Source organism: Pimephales promelas, chromosome 5 (assembly GCF_988280905.1).
Source record: "Pimephales promelas chromosome 5, fPimPro1.hap1.1, whole genome shotgun sequence".
Taxonomy (NCBI): Eukaryota; Metazoa; Chordata; class Actinopteri; order Cypriniformes; family Leuciscidae; genus Pimephales; species Pimephales promelas.
The window spans coordinates 19042144-19060651 of NC_142773.1; the positions used below are offsets into that span (position 1 = coordinate 19042144).

General features: G+C 36.4%; 1 protein-coding gene across 1 annotated transcript; it reads left to right on the forward strand.

Moving 5' to 3' along the window:
- Positions 1–718: 718 nt before the first annotated feature.
- On the forward strand, positions 719–17238 carry eeig2a (EEIG family member 2a). The gene is made up of 11 exons (XM_039657622.2): positions 719–1011; positions 2092–2212; positions 2320–2349; positions 2429–2545; positions 4789–4835; positions 8514–8617; positions 11976–12083; positions 13875–14058; positions 14150–14286; positions 16575–16638; positions 16860–17238. The coding sequence occupies exons 1-11, from the start codon at positions 866–868 to the stop codon at positions 16900–16902; spliced, it is 1101 nt and encodes a 366-aa protein (XP_039513556.1). The 5' UTR covers positions 719–865; the 3' UTR covers positions 16903–17238.
- The last annotated feature ends 1270 nt before the right edge of the window (positions 17239–18508 follow it).

An 18508-nucleotide genomic window follows, 5' to 3' on the forward strand; every position in this document is an offset into this window, starting at 1 on the left:
GTAATCTGAATGTTCACAGGCTACACGTAACTTGACAAATAAGTTTCATGTAAATAACTTTCATGTAATCGGTTACCATCAGATGACCGGTAATCTGAATGTTCACAGCAGGCTAAGTAATCCTTTCGTGGTGAGTTGTCTCCCTCTGTCGGGCAACCATTTTAATCACTCTTACTCTCAACTAGAAAGTTTTTTTTATTTTATTTTTTTATTTTATTTAACTTTCATAAAAGCTTAAAATGACATTTCACATCAAACATAATACAAACACATATTGGGGAAAACACATAACAGATTCTACATTGTACAGAGTAAAACATTAAATTCTACAAATTTTTCTCAACTACAAAATTGATTGGGTAATCAATTCAGTCTGTATGTTATGCACATGCACAATCATACAACCTTTATACAGTATTCATGTATTTTTTTGTTAACAATATGAAATATGATTTGTGCAAACTTCATGTATATCCATTATATTATATTATACCCATATATTATTAATTCCAGCTGTCTACTTTCCCCATACACTTTATGCATTGTGCATTGGCACACGTAACTTGACAAATAAGTTTCATGTAATTGGTACAAAATATTTTACATAAATAATCCAAATATTACAAATAAATTATCACGTATATTTATTCTGTCTATGAACCGTTTTGGAAGGACTTTTATTTTAAAGTGTCGTCAGTTGTCATTTCGACGCAGTTCACACACAGCACCATTTAAAAAAACTATCGTCTCGCACGCACACTGACTAATGCATTCAAGGCGCGCGTCAAGGAGTTTGTGTTCCTCTCTTTGGAAACCTTTTCCGGGAGTGTAAAAGAAAAGCTGTCGTCCTTCACATATTTGATTAATGGCGTTCATCATGATGAAAAAGAAAAGGTTTAAGTTTAAAGTGGATGTGGAGCTGGAGGAGCTGTCATCTGTCCCAATTGTGAATGGAGTTCTGTTCTGCAAGGTTCGACTTACGGACGGTGGCTTTTCAGAGGAGTCTTCGAGGTGAGACAATCGCAAGTCATGCTGGATTTTTATTATATTTTATTATTTGAAGTGACAACAGTTATTATTTATGTATAAAATATAATAATAATGTAAAACAATAGGTTATGAGTGTATGACTGATTAAGAAGAGTGTTGCTTTTGATATTAAAATTCATCTTTTTATTAGCTTGCCTAATTTTGAGATATTAAAAAGGCAATGTAGAATTTGAAATTTTATTATATAGAGAAACATGTGGCTGGCCGCTAAGAGGGGGGTGTGTTCTACATGGACTCAACAGGACAAAAGTGGGCAGTGTCTGATTAGCAATTATTTTCCTTCTTTTAACCGTCAAGGCTGGACTCACTTGTTACAGCAACAGTATGCATTTTACAAAATGGTAACGTTAGCATTCCCTCACGTTCCTCCATTTGAACTCTGCAGATGCAGTTTTACTTCATTGCCGTGGCATTATTTGTACTGTGTTTTCAGGACAAACAAGGGAAGAGCCTTATGAATGAGTACAGTACAACACTGACTATATAAAGTCAGTGAGAAACACAGCTGCTTCCTAGGAAGCATTATTCCGAAATATTGATTACAGAATGTAGTCTTTCACAACCAGAACAAGTATGTCGTAACAGACATAACAAGCTGTTTAAGCCCTTTCCTGCTTAAAGACATTATTATAAAATACTTTTTCTAAATCACTTTCCCTAATATTGCAGCGGTAACGTTAATTGTGTTGCTTAAAGATATTTTCTTGTGTACTTGAGCTAAGACTGTCTGAGAAATGTTTATCCTGTTAGTGTTACACACTGTATTTTTTCTTCCACTGATCCATTTCATATTTGTAAAAAAAAAAAAAAATAGAAACATATCTTTGTTTATTAAATGAAAACCTTTTATTGCATAAATTGTACATGTATTATGTACAGTTATTTGTTATAGTTATTTACATTGTGCATCTTTCAAATAAACTTTCAGGATCTATCTATCTATATCTATCTATCATCTGACTATCCTTCTATTTATCTGTAGTTCTATTGTTTTATCATGTTATATGTCTCACTGTTTTTTTTTTGTGGTTTCTTCTGCAGAGAGCCAGTTCTGGTGAATTGTGTTAAATGGAAGAAAAGATTCTCCTTCTTATGCAAGTTGTGTGCTAATGCAGGGACAGGGGTGCTGGAACCTTGTGTTTTTCGGATATCTGTAAGAAAGGTACGATTTAACGATTGTTCTGATTCTTAAATTGGGCTCTAAGAATAAACTCTTTCGTTCTTTTCTGTGTTGGATTGAATACGTTTTGGTGTGTTTCTTTTATGAAGGAGCTGAAAGGTGGGAAGACATTTGCAAAGGTAAGCTCTGTTTATTTGTGGATTATGGCAACGTTTTCTACCAGATCACTGGCATTGATGCAATGTGTGTGTCACACAGCTTGGTTTTGCTGATTTGAACTTGGCTGAGTTTGCTGGTTCAGGAAGCACCACACGGCGCTGCCTATTGGAGGGATACAACACCAAAAACACACGTCAGGACAACTCTATACTGAAGGTATAATGACACAAACACGCATACACTCACTAAAGGATTATGAGGAACACCTGTTCAATTTCTCATTAATGCAATTATCTAATCAACCAATCACATAGCAGTTGCTTCAATGCATTTAGGGGTGTGGTCCTGGTCAAGACAGTCTCCTGAACTCCAAACTGAAAGTCAGAATGGGAAAGAAAGGTGATTTAAGCAATTTTGAGCGTGGCATGGTTGTTGGTGCCAGACGGGCCGGTCTGAGTATTTCACAATCTGCTCAGTCACTGGGATTTTCACACACAACCATTTCTAGGGTTTACAAATAATGGTGTGAAAAGGGAAAAACATCCAGTATGTGACAGTCCTGTGGGCTAAAATGCCTTCTTGATGCTAGAGGTCAGAGGAGAATGGGCCGACTGATTCAAGCTGATAGAAGAGCAAAAATAACCACTGAAATAACCACTCGTTACAACCGAGGTATGCAGCAAAGCATTTGTGAAGCCACAACGTTGTTGCCTGGTCTGATGATTCTTGATTTCTGTTGAGACATTCAGATGGTAGAGTCAGAATTTGGCGTAAACAGAATGAGATCATGGATCCATCATGCCTTGTTACCACTGTGCAGGCTGGTGGTGGTGGTGTAATGGTGTGGGGGATGTTTTCTTGGCACACTTTAGGCCCCTTAGTGCCAATTGGGCATCGTTTAAATGCCACGGCCTACCTGAGCATTGTTTCTGACCATGTCCATCCCTTTATGGCCACCATATACCCATCCTCTGATGGCTACTTCCAGCATTATATTGCACCATGTCACAAAGCTCAAATCATTTTAAATTGGTTTCTTGAACATGACAATGAGTTCACTGTACTAAAATGGCCCCACAGTCACCAGATCTCAACCCAATAGAGCATCTTTGGGATGTGGTGGAACGGGAGCTTCGTGCCCTGGATGTGCATCCCACATCAACTCCATCAACTGCAAGATGTTATCCTATCAATATGGGCCAACATTTCTAAAGAATGCTTTCAGCACCTTGTTGAATCAATGCCATGTAGAATTAAGGCAGTTCTGAAGGCGAAAGGGGTCAAACACAGTATTAGTATGGTGTTCCTAATAATCCGTTAGATGAGTGTATAATGTGTATAGTTCACCCGAAATAAAAATGATATTATATTAGGATTTTATAATGCAGATGTACACAAAGAGATTGACACACTTGCCCTGTTTGTCTTGAGATCACATGCTCTCTATATTGTATCCTTTCATTTATTTATATCATAAATATGCAGTTGCTAGGGGATGGGTCCTCTCGGATCTGTGTGCGGTGTTGTTCCGTTTCATGTGGGTTATGTCTGTCATGCTCCGGCCTGTGTTGAGCTGTGTTTTCCAATCCACAACCCCCACCTATGCCTAGAGCTGTTCACAGCGCCCCCAGAATTCCACAGCCCTGTATCCTTCCACCTCCGCCTGAAGCCGTTTGGAGGGCAAACATAATTCCACAGGCCTTCACTAATATCTGTAGAGATCCATGCACACCTTTGAACTTGAATCACTGCAGTCTAACAGTTGGAAACATACATGTTGCCATATTTTTGCCATATTTGCTCTGTTCCTGTTTGCCTATTCATATTAGTTCCCATAGGTTTAGTTCCCATAGTAGTTTCAAAAATTAACTAAAGTTTCCAAAAGGTTACTCATTCATGCTCTATTTTTTTGCTACGTGTTTAATCACGATTATTCTAGTTCCCTTTGTTTGTTCCTTGTGTTTAAGCCCTGAGTTTCCCTAGTTCATTTGTCCGTTATCGTCGATGTTAAGTGGTTGTGTTATCTCTCTGGATATTAATAAAGACTGTTTTTTTTTTTTTTTTTTATCTACTCCCACGTTATGCGTTTTCAACATAATAGCGATCTGTATCAGTCGTGAAAAAGTATATCTATTCTCTATTGCAAAGGAATTATGCAAAAATAGAATCGTAATCCCCTTTGACTAAGCTCTGTGTTTATGACTTTTAGAAAACAGTGTCAACTTTGTACAATATATATGTTAATTCATCAATTTATGTTTATCTGGACTATTTTACAGTAACTTCAAACATGGCTCATCCAATCAGATATTAGAGCCATGGCTATATCCTTCATGAAAATACAATTTATCACACAATACTCCAGTATTTGATGTTTTCAGTGGGTAATGGGTATTAATGAAATATTCAATCTGCTACATCTAAATATAACTATTCACCACCTGTCTCTCCTTTTCTAGGTGATAATCAATATGCAGCTAATGTCGGGCGATCCCTGCTTTAAAACGTAAGTTCTCCCTTAATTTATATATATTCAAATTTGAAAAGACCAGCATATGTTTTGAAGCTTTTCCTCAGCTTCGAACCACCTGGTTTAACGAGGCATAATGAATGAGACAAAAAGACCATGCTGGGGTGTGTTTTCCCAAATCATCGTTAGCCAACTATGGTCGCAGGTTCCATTGAACTGTGTTGGTAACGATGGAACTTGTGACCATAGTTAGCCATAGTGGAGATTTGCTGTTAACCCAGTTAGATCAATGCCAAACCAGCAATTCTTTCTGGTCTAAACTGGTCTTTTCAACAAGATATTATTGATATTACATTGAGGAACCCAGCGGTTTAGAATGACCTTGTTGATGTGACAATTCAGGCACAGCTGTCGTGATGCTTTTATGTTGTCGTGTGCAGATGCCAGTATGTGAGTTTGCGCCAGTGTTCTTCCGCAGTGAAATACGGTTTGTCTGACACCAATGTCTGGGACCGCATAAACACAGGAAGTCTGATTCAACCACTTCCTGGTAGCTTTTAGCCAAACACACATGTGTGTGTTTTTTTTTTAGTGTCTGCAGCCTATAACCTCAGAAAATTAGTTCATGTGGCAGGTTTACTGTACCGTTCAAAGTTTTGGGGTATTTCTATTTTAAAAGATATTAATTATAATATTAACCTTTAATATTCATTTGATCAAAAGTGACTGTAAATGCTGTTCTTTTGAACTTTTTATTCATGAAAGAATTCTGAAAGAATTTAAAAAAAAACATTGTTTTTAACATTGATAGCAATAAGAAATGTTTCTTGTGTTAAATGTTATTGTAATTAAATGTTATTCAGCACTGGTAATGCCAAGGTTGTTTGTAATAGAAAATTACTTTTATTTTTTTTAATGTCAATAATTAACTTTTTTTGTTTATAAGTTATCTTTATTTTGATGCTTTATCTCTCTATGCTGATCTGATTCTGCTTAAACAGACTTGAAGGAGTACATTTGGTATGGTTTCATATCAGTGTAACTGTGCAGCATGCGTTTGCGTGTATGTTGAAATAGTTGACATTTAGTGGGAGATAAATGTATCATCTCAAAAAGCACCCTGACACATTGAAAGATGTGCTTCCTGTTATATAAGCGAGTTGGCACACAGCTCAAATAAACGTGTGTGTGTGTGCGTGTCAATCAACTTGCGAGGACATTTTACTGGTCCCCACTAGTTTAAAAGAGGTAAGGGTTGGGTTGGGCCGTGGAAAATATCATTAACCTGATATAAAATATATTTATCCTCTTGAAATGTGATTCAGTGAGAGTTGTATTATTCCTTCACCGTGGATAGTTGGTTGTCAAAAATAGTCATACGCACTCCGAGTGCTAAATCAAAGTGTTTGGTGGTGTTTCCCTGTGAGTATGTGTTTATGAGAGGTGTGATAGTGTGTGTGGGAGTGCTCATACTGCGCCTGAAGTGCTTTTAGCTCTGGCTGGTACGTCATAGTTTTATATCACTGTCATTTTAGAGGCACTAAAACCAGTGACATGTCAGATTAATATCCTTCTGAAATCAGTGGTTTATAGATTATTTGTTCCATATACTTTACATGACCTGGCTGGGTTCAGTTTTTACTCGCCCTTTTTTATTTATTTATTTTTTCAACCCTTTATGACTTTGAACACTGGAGAAATTTCCATACTTTTAAATTACATGCTGTTCAGTTACGAATTGTAGATTTTTGAGCTTCAGAAGATACAAAAATATCTTAAAGTAACAAAAGTTGTTTGATTTATTCATTCTGTTGAAACATTGGACTTTTTTTTCCAACCTCTTTTTTTTTTTTTTTTTTTTTTACCCTATTAGTGGTGCTTGCATCACTATTGTTATTCCTCTTACTTATTATTCTTCTGGACAAAACTTCATTATGTAACTCATGCCGCACCTTTTATTGTAGACCCATGAATGTGGTGTCAAATCATATGGCTTATATTGAGGATAGGTGGGATGTGACTTAATTTATCTTACAATGTTCGTCCGACGGGCAAAAAAAGTGGTCGAAATAAAATCCCATAGATTTACATTGCCGTAAATATGTGAGGTTGTATCTCCGCATCAGAATGCCAATATATAGTTACATTTAAACTTTTGTAGCTATGCCCTAGCAACCAGTTATAGACCATTTTGCAAGATGTAAACAACACTGTCCAGAAACACTTCCTGTTTTAGTTTGTAACTGTTTTCTTTATTTCACATGTAAAGAAATAATCTTAAAGATATTTGTTTAACTTTTTGATTCACTTTTATATGTTCTGTTGGTTGTATTTTATCCCAACTTTTATGTAGTGTTAAAAAACTGAAACAGGAAGTGATTCTGGACCAGTTTTGTTTACACCTTGCAAAATGGTCTATAGTATCCTAGCAACCACCCCATAGACTTAATATTGAAAAAAGAATGGATCATATCTGAACATTCTACAGACAAGTGGGTGGTCTCTTTTGATTTAAAGATGTAGTCTTTAAATATCACCCTGGCAACTGTCTACCCTAGCAACCATTTAGAGCACCCTAGCAACCATAGAATACAATTAATTGGCTGTGTCTCTGCAGCAGAACAACAGAGACTCAACAACAAGAGACTCGGGGATGGGCTCTTTTGATACAGACTGACAGGTAGTCTTTAAATATTTAACTGAAAGCTGTTTGGCCATGCCCTAGCAACAATTTATAACACCCTATCAACTGTATGACAGCATGAATAAGCTGTATCTCAGTTTCAGAACATCATAGAGAAAAAGGGGTTGGCTCTTTTGATTCAGGAAGGCATCTGTCCTGTCTATTACTATCACCCTGATAACTGTCTAGTCAACAATTTAGAGCACCCTAGCAATGTAATGGCAAAACTAACACCCCATATCTCAGCACCAGTCCAGAACATTGTACAGACTTGGGAGTTTGCTTTCTAGCAATCACAGAAAATACCCTATTAATTGCATAGTACAGAATTTTGCCACGGCAAGCACCACTCACATTTTCATTTCAGTCTAGTTTTCATTTATACTTCCTGTAATTTTAACAAGTTATGTTTATATATATATTTTTTTTTGGTGCATCAAGACAGTCTATCCATTTATTTATTTATTTATTTTTTTTTTTACATATTCATTCTGCTTTTGTATTTTCTCCCTGACTTTTTTTTCCCTCCTGATATTGACCTTTCAAAATATTGAGGCTCTTGGGCAAACAATTGGGAGCCGGAATGTAGGAGTCTAAAGATTTACTATGGTTTACGCTATTCAATTCACTGGTGTTTGGTCCCTAAAAAGCATGTCTTAAACCAGAAGCTAATTGGTAGATTGTAATGGTCATTATGGAAATGATCTGGCTGCATCTGTGTTCATTCATTCCTGTTGCATCAGTGGATCAAGCGCAGAACTTTCCATCGGGTCTTTTGCTCTCCTGCTACTTTGCCCTGTTTAGTAAATCTGGCACTAAAAATAATGTTTTGTAAAAAATATTAAGTTGAAGTTAAGAATAGTATTCTTATTATATTATGTGATTTTTGTATATGCAACAACGTCTTTTTTGTTGATGATTTCCAGTTACATTTATGATTTACAGATTTTTGATTACATTTATGATTTCCAGTTACAGTTATGATTTCCAGTTACATGTTTTTAATGGTGACATTTTCTTTATTCTTCCAGGCCTCCATCCACATCAATGACCATTGGTTTTCCGGGAGACACAGAGACATGTCTACATGAGGACAGAAGAGGAGAGACACAGAAAGCAACTCTTACCTGTACAGGTACCTTGACAATCCACACATAGAAAAAAATCTACCACCTATATAAACTACCAAATATTTTTACGCTACATTTATGTAATGTATGTAAAACAGTTTTTGCTGCTTAACTTTTGAATGGTAGTTTTACTTTTATTCAGCAAAGGCACATTAAATTGATCTAAAGTCATAGTAAGGACATTTATGAATAATGTAAAGATTTTTACTTCAAATAAATGCTGTTCTTTTGAACTTTCTACTCGAAGAACTTTCTTTTTTTAAATCCCCATAAATTATAAGCACTGTCTCAGAACAACCCGTTGTTAGATTCGGGGCAATGCGATGAATTTTTTCCTCAAGCCCCTCCCACAACTGTTGACGGACACTGCCGTATTAGCATAGACCTGCCCTGAGTGAGCTGTACACACTCAGCCATTACTTCGACACTGAGCAGCTGTAGACAAGAATGTCTTCTAAGCGATCGAGGTGGTTTGTTGTTGGATGTAAGAATGAACATAGCAGTCGTCATTTACTCTCGTTGTTACTCGAAGATGGATCTGTACCAGCTGTTCGTGATCCAGTTTACAGTCTCCAGAGCGATAGGCCTTATGTTACTGATCAGTGATCACGGCAGAAATGAAAGTGAAAGCGCGCACTTTATTACAGTTCATCCGAGTCGTGTTACGGATATAAAGTTTACCAGTTTATTAAAGGGTTAGTTTACCCCAAAAAATTTAATTCTGTCTGTAATTACTCTCCCACATGTTGTTCCAACCCCTTAAGACTTTCATTCATCTTCTTATACTGTGTTTATTCAGCTCTTACAGTGATTTTTCTGGAGTAACACTGATGCTTCATCTTTAGTGTGATGTGCAATAAACTTTATTGAACTCATCAGTATATTTTTGGCCATCATTCGGACTGGATCCGCTACAGCAGGCTTGTATTAATAGTGGATAAAAGCAGATGACAACATACAGCATATACGTATTCTCTGGCTCTGTGGGCATTATTGTCCGAGTCGGGTCAAAATGAACACCGCTATTGAGTTTTTGTTTTGATATTATTATTCCGTGAGATGAGATTGTCCTGCCACTGAGGGCGAGCTTGTGAGGTTCAATGACTCGAGCAGCAGCTCATTTGCATTCAAAGGGATACACACTAAAACGGCACATTTTTCTCAGACCCAAAAAGTGACGGGTTAAACATGCTGTAAAAAATGATCTGTTTGGTATTTTGAACTAAACCTTCACATACACACTCTGGGGACATCAGAGACTTATTTTACATCTTGTGAAAAAGGACATAATAGGTGCCCTTTAAAATACAAAACAGTTATTTTAATTAAATTTATACTGGTTTCACTATATTTTTGATAAATGCAGCTTTGGTATGCATAAAAAAATAATGTATTTCAAAAACATTAAAACATCAAAATGATTGCAAACTATTGACAGGTAGTGCATGTTATTCTCTTATTACTAGTTAGGGATCAGTGCCAGAAGCCGAATACCTTATTCGGAAAGGCGTGAATAATAAATAAAACATTCAGAGGTCATGATATATACTATATAAGCTAACCAATATTACTTCTCTGGTAGTAGCTTTGGTTTGGTCATGCCATGGTTTCCCACGTACAGTTAAATAGAGTAACGTTACATTAAAACAGAGGTAAGACCCACCCTATATAGTTTGGTTGATTTTGCTGTCCTAAACGGAAATTCTTTAGCCTCTGCAGCCCAAATACACTTGAATTGGTACCAAATATTAGCCGGAACTCTAAAATCGCAGTTGGTGTGCCCTATGCCCCACTCAAATCTAGACTTAGTTTAATCTAATTAGGAAAATAAGTCAGAATAAAATCAAATTTAACAATTTATCAATTTACCAATTACATAATCAATTCACGGATAATCAAAACAAAACATCAAATGCTCAGAGATTAAGAGAAAAAGATGCATACCTGACATTAGGAAAAATACATACAGTAATGCTGAGCCTCCGAGGACATTCAGCATTACGGGCTAATCTGGCTGCAAAATCACGCTGAGACATTGCTTTATATACTCAAACCAAGACAGAAACCTAAACATGTGCTTACAATGAGAATTTGTATTAATGCCAGTTTACACCTTTTAGGACAGGATGCCATTTGGCATGAAAGACCCATCCTCCTCTGCTTAAAAACTGTATTACCTTTTGTTTTACTTCTTTGGGGATGAGACCTTTGTATGAGAGAGCAGAGAGATGGGGGGAAAGGAGTGAAGGGAAAGAAATGTAGGTGATTGACTCAGTATGATTGCTAGTTTCTCAAGAGAGAGTTCAAATATTAACAGTGGTGGAATGTAACGAAGTACAAATACTTCGTTACTTTACTTAAGTACATTTTTCACGTATCTTTACTTTACTTAAGTAGAATAAATAGTGCCTACTTTTTACTTTTACTTCGTTACATTTTGCAGCAATTATTATACTTTCTACTCCACTACATTTCTACAACTTCTGTTACATTTTCGTTACATTTTCTGATCAGTTTTTCCCCGGCCAAAACGTAATCTGACCGTCCGTTCGTTGCACGTTTGTCTCACCAGTGACGTTTGGTTGTCATAGATACAGTAAATCAACCCGGTCACACTAATGCGTCTCACACGCAGTGTGTTTATCGTGCAACTCATACGCGAAAATTTGTTTTTACGTGCATAGGAAACACACCGTGTGTAATATATGTTTGGTTTGGTTAGGATTATGGCAAGCCAAGAGGTTCAGAATTACACCATAAATGAATCTCGTTTACTGCCAAACATAGTTATTAACATATAGTAAGGATGATGTGTATTGCCTAATTGCAAGCTTGTTTCAGAAATGGTGACATTTTTTTCCATCATTATTGAACATCATTATAGGAGTAGGCTATTAGGTTGAATGAGTTAGAATTAAATGTTTTATTAATCATTAGAAAATAGACATTAAGATAATAAATTGTTATGCAAGTACTTTTACTTTTAATACTTAAAGTACATTTAAAATAAAGTACTTTTTACTTAAGTATGGTTGTCATTGTGTTACTTCTACTTTTACTAAAGTAAATATTTATCTGGGTATTTGTACTTTTACTTAAGTACTGAGATTCAGTACTTCCTCCACCACTGAATATTAATTTCCTTTGTTTTCTTAGGGAGTAGCCCTCTCTTCCAGTTCTTCCGGTTTTCCCAGTCTTACAAAAAGCGTACACAAAAACATTGAAATATAATTTCTACTCCCATCTCATATTTTTTCCATCACCAGGGCACATCCCTACTCTTGAGTAAAAAACACCAGTTTGCATTTCAACCATCCCAAAATTCACAATGACGCTAACAATCCACTGGATTTTATCTTCTAGAAAACCCAGGAAAAGGTGGCTTAAGTCATGGTTCTGTTCCAGATGAAGTTGGAAAGTGTGGCCACTCAAGAAACGCCAGTTACGCCAGCCAGCAGTCCAAGTTATCTGGTCTGTTCATTCACACCAAATGTATTGCTTTTCTGTTATTCTTAGTGATGCACTGATGTGAAAATTGTGGCTGATACCGATAACCAATATTAATATTGCTGTTATGGTCGATAGCGATGTCGATATCTCTGTATAGAAAACACATAGTGAGGATTAGGGCTGCATGATATTGGTAAACAAATGTCATTGCGTTTATTGTTCTGCGATATAAAATCAATTTCACCAGATGACTTGAATAGCTCAATTTGGAAAGAATGAATCATTCTAGAACTGACTGACAGGGGTGGTTTTGTCATGGAGTAAATCCGCATAGAAACTTGAATTGTAACTAATGTACTCTAGAATTTAATAAATGGAAGTGTTTCTGATGTATGTCTCTTGAGTTCAGTGTTGGACAGATCAGTTGTTTTAACCATTCATTAAAGTGAATCGGTTCAAATGAGTCATTAGTTCGCAAATCTGACGTGTCATTAACGGACCACGGCACACGTTGTGTGATTAACTAGGCAGTTTAGCATATCGCACTAGATTTGTCTCAATACAGAAAACATTTCATCACTAGATGGATTTTTTTTTTTTTTTTTAGTGTGGTTTGTCATCTAACCTATCTGTGGAAAGCTTTTCAGAGAAGATAGGGCAATGTTATTTTAACACAATTCACAACCAGTGGTAAAAAACTTCGGTCTTCTGATCTTTTACCATTGTGTATTCTCAAAGATTTAGCCAGCCAGCTGGTTTACTTCCTCAAAACTTGAATAAAATTCATTTTCACACGGAAACAAAGATTTTAGAAACTGATTCGCTAGTCAGATTTTGCACGATATGAGAGAATTCTCACCCTCAAAGTTGTCGATGTAGCTCGAAATATATCATTTAAAGCCCTTTTCTTTTTTACTCTTATGTGTGACAGCCAACTGCCTCACAGTGTTGTTAATATCGTTCACGTTAACCGCAGGAAGTTTTTGTAAACAGCAATTTGTATGCAATTTTGTAATTTGACACTATCTCCACCTAAAGCAAAACCGGCTTCACCAGATGTAACTGGGCAGGCTGAGACAAAACGCGGAAGCGATCGTGCATAAAGCCTATTCAGTCAACTCAATTCATTATTATGCACGAGGGAGGGAGAGAGAGCAAGACAGATTGAAGATGGTGCGCGCTACCGGGGCTTTCAATCTCTCTGCTCCTTCTCTTAGTTAAACAAGCGCAGCAATCAGTCATCTACATCACTCACCACTCAAAAAAGGCTTTGGTGGGACAAAAGTAAGGCTGACCGAAAACGGTGCGCAAGTTCCAGTCTTCTTGCGCTTGATGTTTAAACTGACAGAACTTCAGCTGGAAATGTATTCGCTCGTACAAAAACAAAACATCCCCATCCCCACACTCATATGGCAAGCCGTTTTAGCATTTAAACCTTTTTTTCGTCACAATCACATTGTAGATATCTTAATTGCAATTACGACAAGTCAAAATTGCAGAAGAGATATCTGGAACTGGAATTATGACTAGTCAAAACTGATTTATGACTAGTACGGGAAGGAGTATTAACTTTAAATTACGGCTTGCCATACACTCACGTCTACACACACGCAAATACACAGGATTGATTATCGGCCTGTTCACATCGGCCCTATTTTGACATCAGAACGATACCGATGTGTAAAAAATTGACCATATCGGCCGATATTATATCGGCGGCCGATATTTCGTGCACCACTAGTTATTCTATTATACTTTGGCTTTTTACATAATATTATATCATAATATTGATGAGTCTGGACATCCTTGTAGGCTACAGCACAGGTCACTCGTGCTCCTCCAGCCTGACGGAGCTCTCGCATAGGAGGAACTTGTCTGCGGGAAGTGCCTCCACTGGGATTGGCAGTCTACCAGAGCCCAGTGAGGACAGAGAGTCCCGCACACCTTTGCCCCAGGACTTAGCCACACCGTCACACAGTGGGATCACAGCCAACAGGTAAACATGCACTTTAACTCTTCCTGAAAGATGTTTTTCAGAGAAACATTTAAATGAAGCCATGAACAAAATGTGTATGTTTTTATTTCAGGCACCCTGTAAAGCAGGACTCGGTTGAGTGTCAACTAAAGCGAATGGACGCTACCAGAGTGGATGCTGATGATATCATTGAGACGATCCTACAGGGTCAGGACTTCAGCCACAGCATACTGGATTCTAGTAATGAAGGTACAATTAGAACAACTTTGATTTAACCGACCTTTCCTGAAATACACAAAGCACCTTGATACATGTATTATTTATAGTCCAGATCTTATAGAGGTAAAAAAAAAAAAAGGATTTTACTTGTATTTTATGTTTTTTTAAAAAGTCTCACCAAGTTCAACAAGGCTGCATTTCCTAGTAATAATATTTCACAATAACTGTATTTTTATCTATTTAAGACAACTGTTTTCTATTTTAATATATTTTAAAATGTCATGTATTCCTGTGATGGCAAAGGTGAATTACTCCAGTCTTCACTGTCGCATGATCAGTTGCTTCTTAGTTGTTTGTGGAAAGTGATAAAAAAAAAATGTAGGATTCGATGAGTAGAAAGTTTTTTAAAAAAAATAGCATTTATGTAAAAAAAAATGTAACATTATAAACACAAATAAAAACATATGCACAGTATAAGTGGAGTTTAAGGTACCAGGGCTAAATTATGTTTTGGCAGGGAGGGTACACATATGCATATATAAAGACAGAAATAGGCCTACCTCTATAAATATTTTGAATGGCTTAAAAATACAAAAAAAATATATAGTTTACATTTGAACATCATTCATATCTCCATAACAACAGGTTGCTATGGAGAAACAACCAATGGCGGGCACACACACGAAAACATGTTTTGTATGACCAAGTCGTGCAGAGCTTCACACTACACCACAGAGTGTTCCACTGTCCCATAGTGGGTACAAACTGTATTCAGATCAGTAGACACAAACTATAGAATAAGGAAATTCTGAGTTGTGTTTTACTGCAGATGCACAGTTGCATTACTATGCACCACATTGTGGTTTTGTCAAAATAAAAGATTACTATGGTTACTACAGTCTCAAACAAACAGATGATTGAATTTCCCCTCTTCTCTCTCTGACTCATGGATAGACCTCAGAGACAGCAACATTAAACCTGCAGCTGCCACTACAACTTTTCTCTCTCTCTCTCTCGCTCTCTCGCTCTCTCTCTCTCTCTCTCTCTCTCTCTCTCTCTCTCTCTCTCTCTCTCTCTCTCTCTCTATATATATATATATATATATACTGTATATATACACACACACACTCACCTAATCAACCAAATCAACCAATCACATGGCAGTTGCTTCAATGCATTTAGTTAAATGTTGCTTGGTCTGATGAGTCTCGATTTCTGTTCAGACATTCAGATGGTAGAGTCAGAATTTGGCGTAAACAGAATGAGATCATGGATCTATCATGCCTTGTTACCACTGTGCAGGCTGCTGGTGGTGGTGTAATGGTGTGGGGGATGTTTTCTTGGCACACTTTAGGCCCCATAGTGCCAATTGGGCATTGTTTAAATGCCACGGCCTACCTGAGCATTGTTTCTGACCATGTCAGTCCCTTTATGGCCACCATGTACCCATCCTCTGATGGCTACTTCCAGCAGGATAATGCACCATGTCACAAAGCTCAAATCATTTCAAATTGGTTTCTTGAACATGACAATGAGTTCACTGTACTAAAATGGCCCCACAGTCACATGATCTGAGCATCTTTGGAATGTGGTGAAACGGGAGCTTCGTGCCCTGGATGTGCATCATGATCCCACAAATCTGTTATCCTATCAATATGGGCCAACATTTCTAAAGAATGCTTTCAGCACCTTGTTGAATCAATGTCACGTAGAATTAAGGCAGTTTTAAAGGTGAAAGGGGGTCAAACACAGTATTAGTATGGTGTTCTTAATAATCCTTTAGGTGAGTGTGTGTAATATATATATATATATATATATATATATATATATATATAATATAGCTTAATGTTTTTTAAATAAGTTTGTTATTCTCCTCAAGGCTGCATTTATTTCATAAAAAATACAGTAAAAACAGTCATATTAACTGGTTTCTATTTTAATGCATTTCATCTACAGTATTTCTGTGATGCTGAATTTCAGCACCATTACTTCAGTCTTCAGTCTCACGTGATCCTTTAGAAATCATTGTAATATGATGATTATATGCGCATGTACATAAATGTCGTGTATGACCAGAATGGCTTCAAACTGGTGCTTGTTCATTCAAAAGTTGATGCTGTAATGTTAAGGGATTGCTATGTGTGGTTGCTAGAGCTCTGGTGGTAAAAAATGATATTGTGACCCCTAAATATGACTCAAGTTCCCTCTTCAGTGAAAGTATAAGAGATGCTTTTGCCCATTTTAGTGTTCATCATTTGATATGTTTATTTTTTACTTTTTTTAAAAAAGTCAATATAGTCTAAATACGTGTGTTGCAGAGGAGGGTCTTCGTCTGTTTGTTGGGCCAGGAGGAAGCACAGCACTGGGCTCTCAGCACACCAGGTGAGATATATTATCTAACATCCCTGCCGCAAGGTCACCACAGCTTCTGCTTATGCTGTCCTCGTGTGATGCATGTCCATTGTGTCATTGTGTTTCCATTATGGGAAGCATGTTATTGAGAGGTAGAGAGGTATTTTGCTCATTTAATTCTGGTATGGTGGCAATGTAATTTAGTAATTTAATATAATTCGTCTCTTTCTCTCTCCCTTTCTGTCATTCAGGGTTGGTGCTGGAGCTTTTGAACAGGTGGTTATAAAACGCTAGACTGAACATCCACGGTGGAAGGTGATGTAATATCCTGGGTCAAAGGAGGAGACAGCAGTTGTCTTCAATCATAAGCAGCAGTTCTATACTGGGCTCCTGACACATTCATGGGCTCTAGGGATTTGTGACATCACTGCTCCCCCTACTGGTCAAGCTCTGATGATAGACAAAAGCTTTGCTTAAACTCACAGTAACAGGAAATGCTTGGATTGGTACTCTTTTACCAAAAATAGATGGTTAAAGGTCACTGAGAACCACTGGTGTAATCGAAAAGGTGTGTTGCAGTATTTCAGACCTATTTTATTTGAACTTTTTTTGTATAAAAAAAAAAAAAAAACATCACATGGATGGACTCAATCAAATGACATGGACTGATGCACTTTGGACTGTCCTGTGTTTCCTTTAGCGGATGCTGCTAATTTGAAGACGGGGAAAAAATAAATTATACTATATTATTAGTATATTTAGTATACTACTGATTTCAAGTAGACTTGAAACTTGAAATCATATTTCTGATAGAAGTCTTTTTGTGAAACCACCCATAAAGGTAGTCTAAATGTTACAAATATGTTAATTTAAAAGAAAACTTTATAACTATACTGTAAACAGAGGACAGCTGGTCTGTGCTATATTGGTTCAACACCATGTCAAATAAAGCCACAAACTAGTGAGTTACTAACTGGTATACTTGACTGTTTTTCAAGTCATTAGAAATGAGAAGCCTCTGTTAAAATGGCATAATCCAAATTAGTTTTACAGGCATTCTCTTTTCAGTTAAGCAGGATCCTTTTATTTTTTTAAGGGATTGAAAATGAGTTTATTATTGCAAGTATTTGTTTGAAAAAAAATGTGCCAATTTTAAAGGTTAACAAAAAGAACTGTTTATCAGATTTCATATTGTAGATTACAGAGATGTATATTTTTAGTTAGTTGTATATAAAGAAAATGTGGATTTCATTTATGTTCTGGTTTTTCAGTTGTAACATAAAAGTTAAAAAGTAGGGGGGGAAAAAGAAAGAAATGTCTGACGTTTCAAATAATAAAGGTCATCAAGTATATACCTGAAGGTTTCTTAAATACTGTTTCATATTTTTTGAATACTGCCTACAGAAACCAAAAAAAAATAAAAATTCAACCATGAACGTCTTTCCCTGATTTATTTTTTTTTATTGTTTGTTTTTTGCATAAAATATATGTAATTAAATGCACAGTCAAAATTCAATATGTAATATGTTGCATTTTAAGAATAACGTAAATTTTGTTTAAAAAAATAAAACCATTATATAATATTTGGTTCTATAGTTTTGATTTGTCATCATATTGCTGATTTGCCTGGCAGTTGTCTTTTTGCACATCTAATGTGGCTCTTGTTGAGTGCTTTTTTTTTTCTTTTTGAATTCACACTTATATTATGAATTATATCAACGTAAACTACATAATGTAACACTCCACATAATAGTCCATATCTTATAAACTTGCTGTAGAAGTACTTTACTGTTCACAAATCTTAACCCTAATGGGCAAGAAAATGACATTTAGACCATCAATGCCAACCAAACACTAATAGTATATGGAAAAATAGACTTAAACAATGATTAAGTATCAT

Coding starts and splice junctions, on each gene's coding strand:
- eeig2a (XM_039657622.2), top strand. CDS start 866: ATGGCGTTCATCATGATGAAAAAGAAAAGGTTTAAGTTTAAAGTGGAT. Junction 1,012..2,091: donor TTTTCAGAGGAGTCTTCGAG/GTGAGACAATCG, acceptor TTTCTTCTGCAG/AGAGCCAGTTCTGGTGAATT. Junction 2,546..4,788: donor AGGACAACTCTATACTGAAG/GTATAATGACAC, acceptor CTCCTTTTCTAG/GTGATAATCAATATGCAGCT.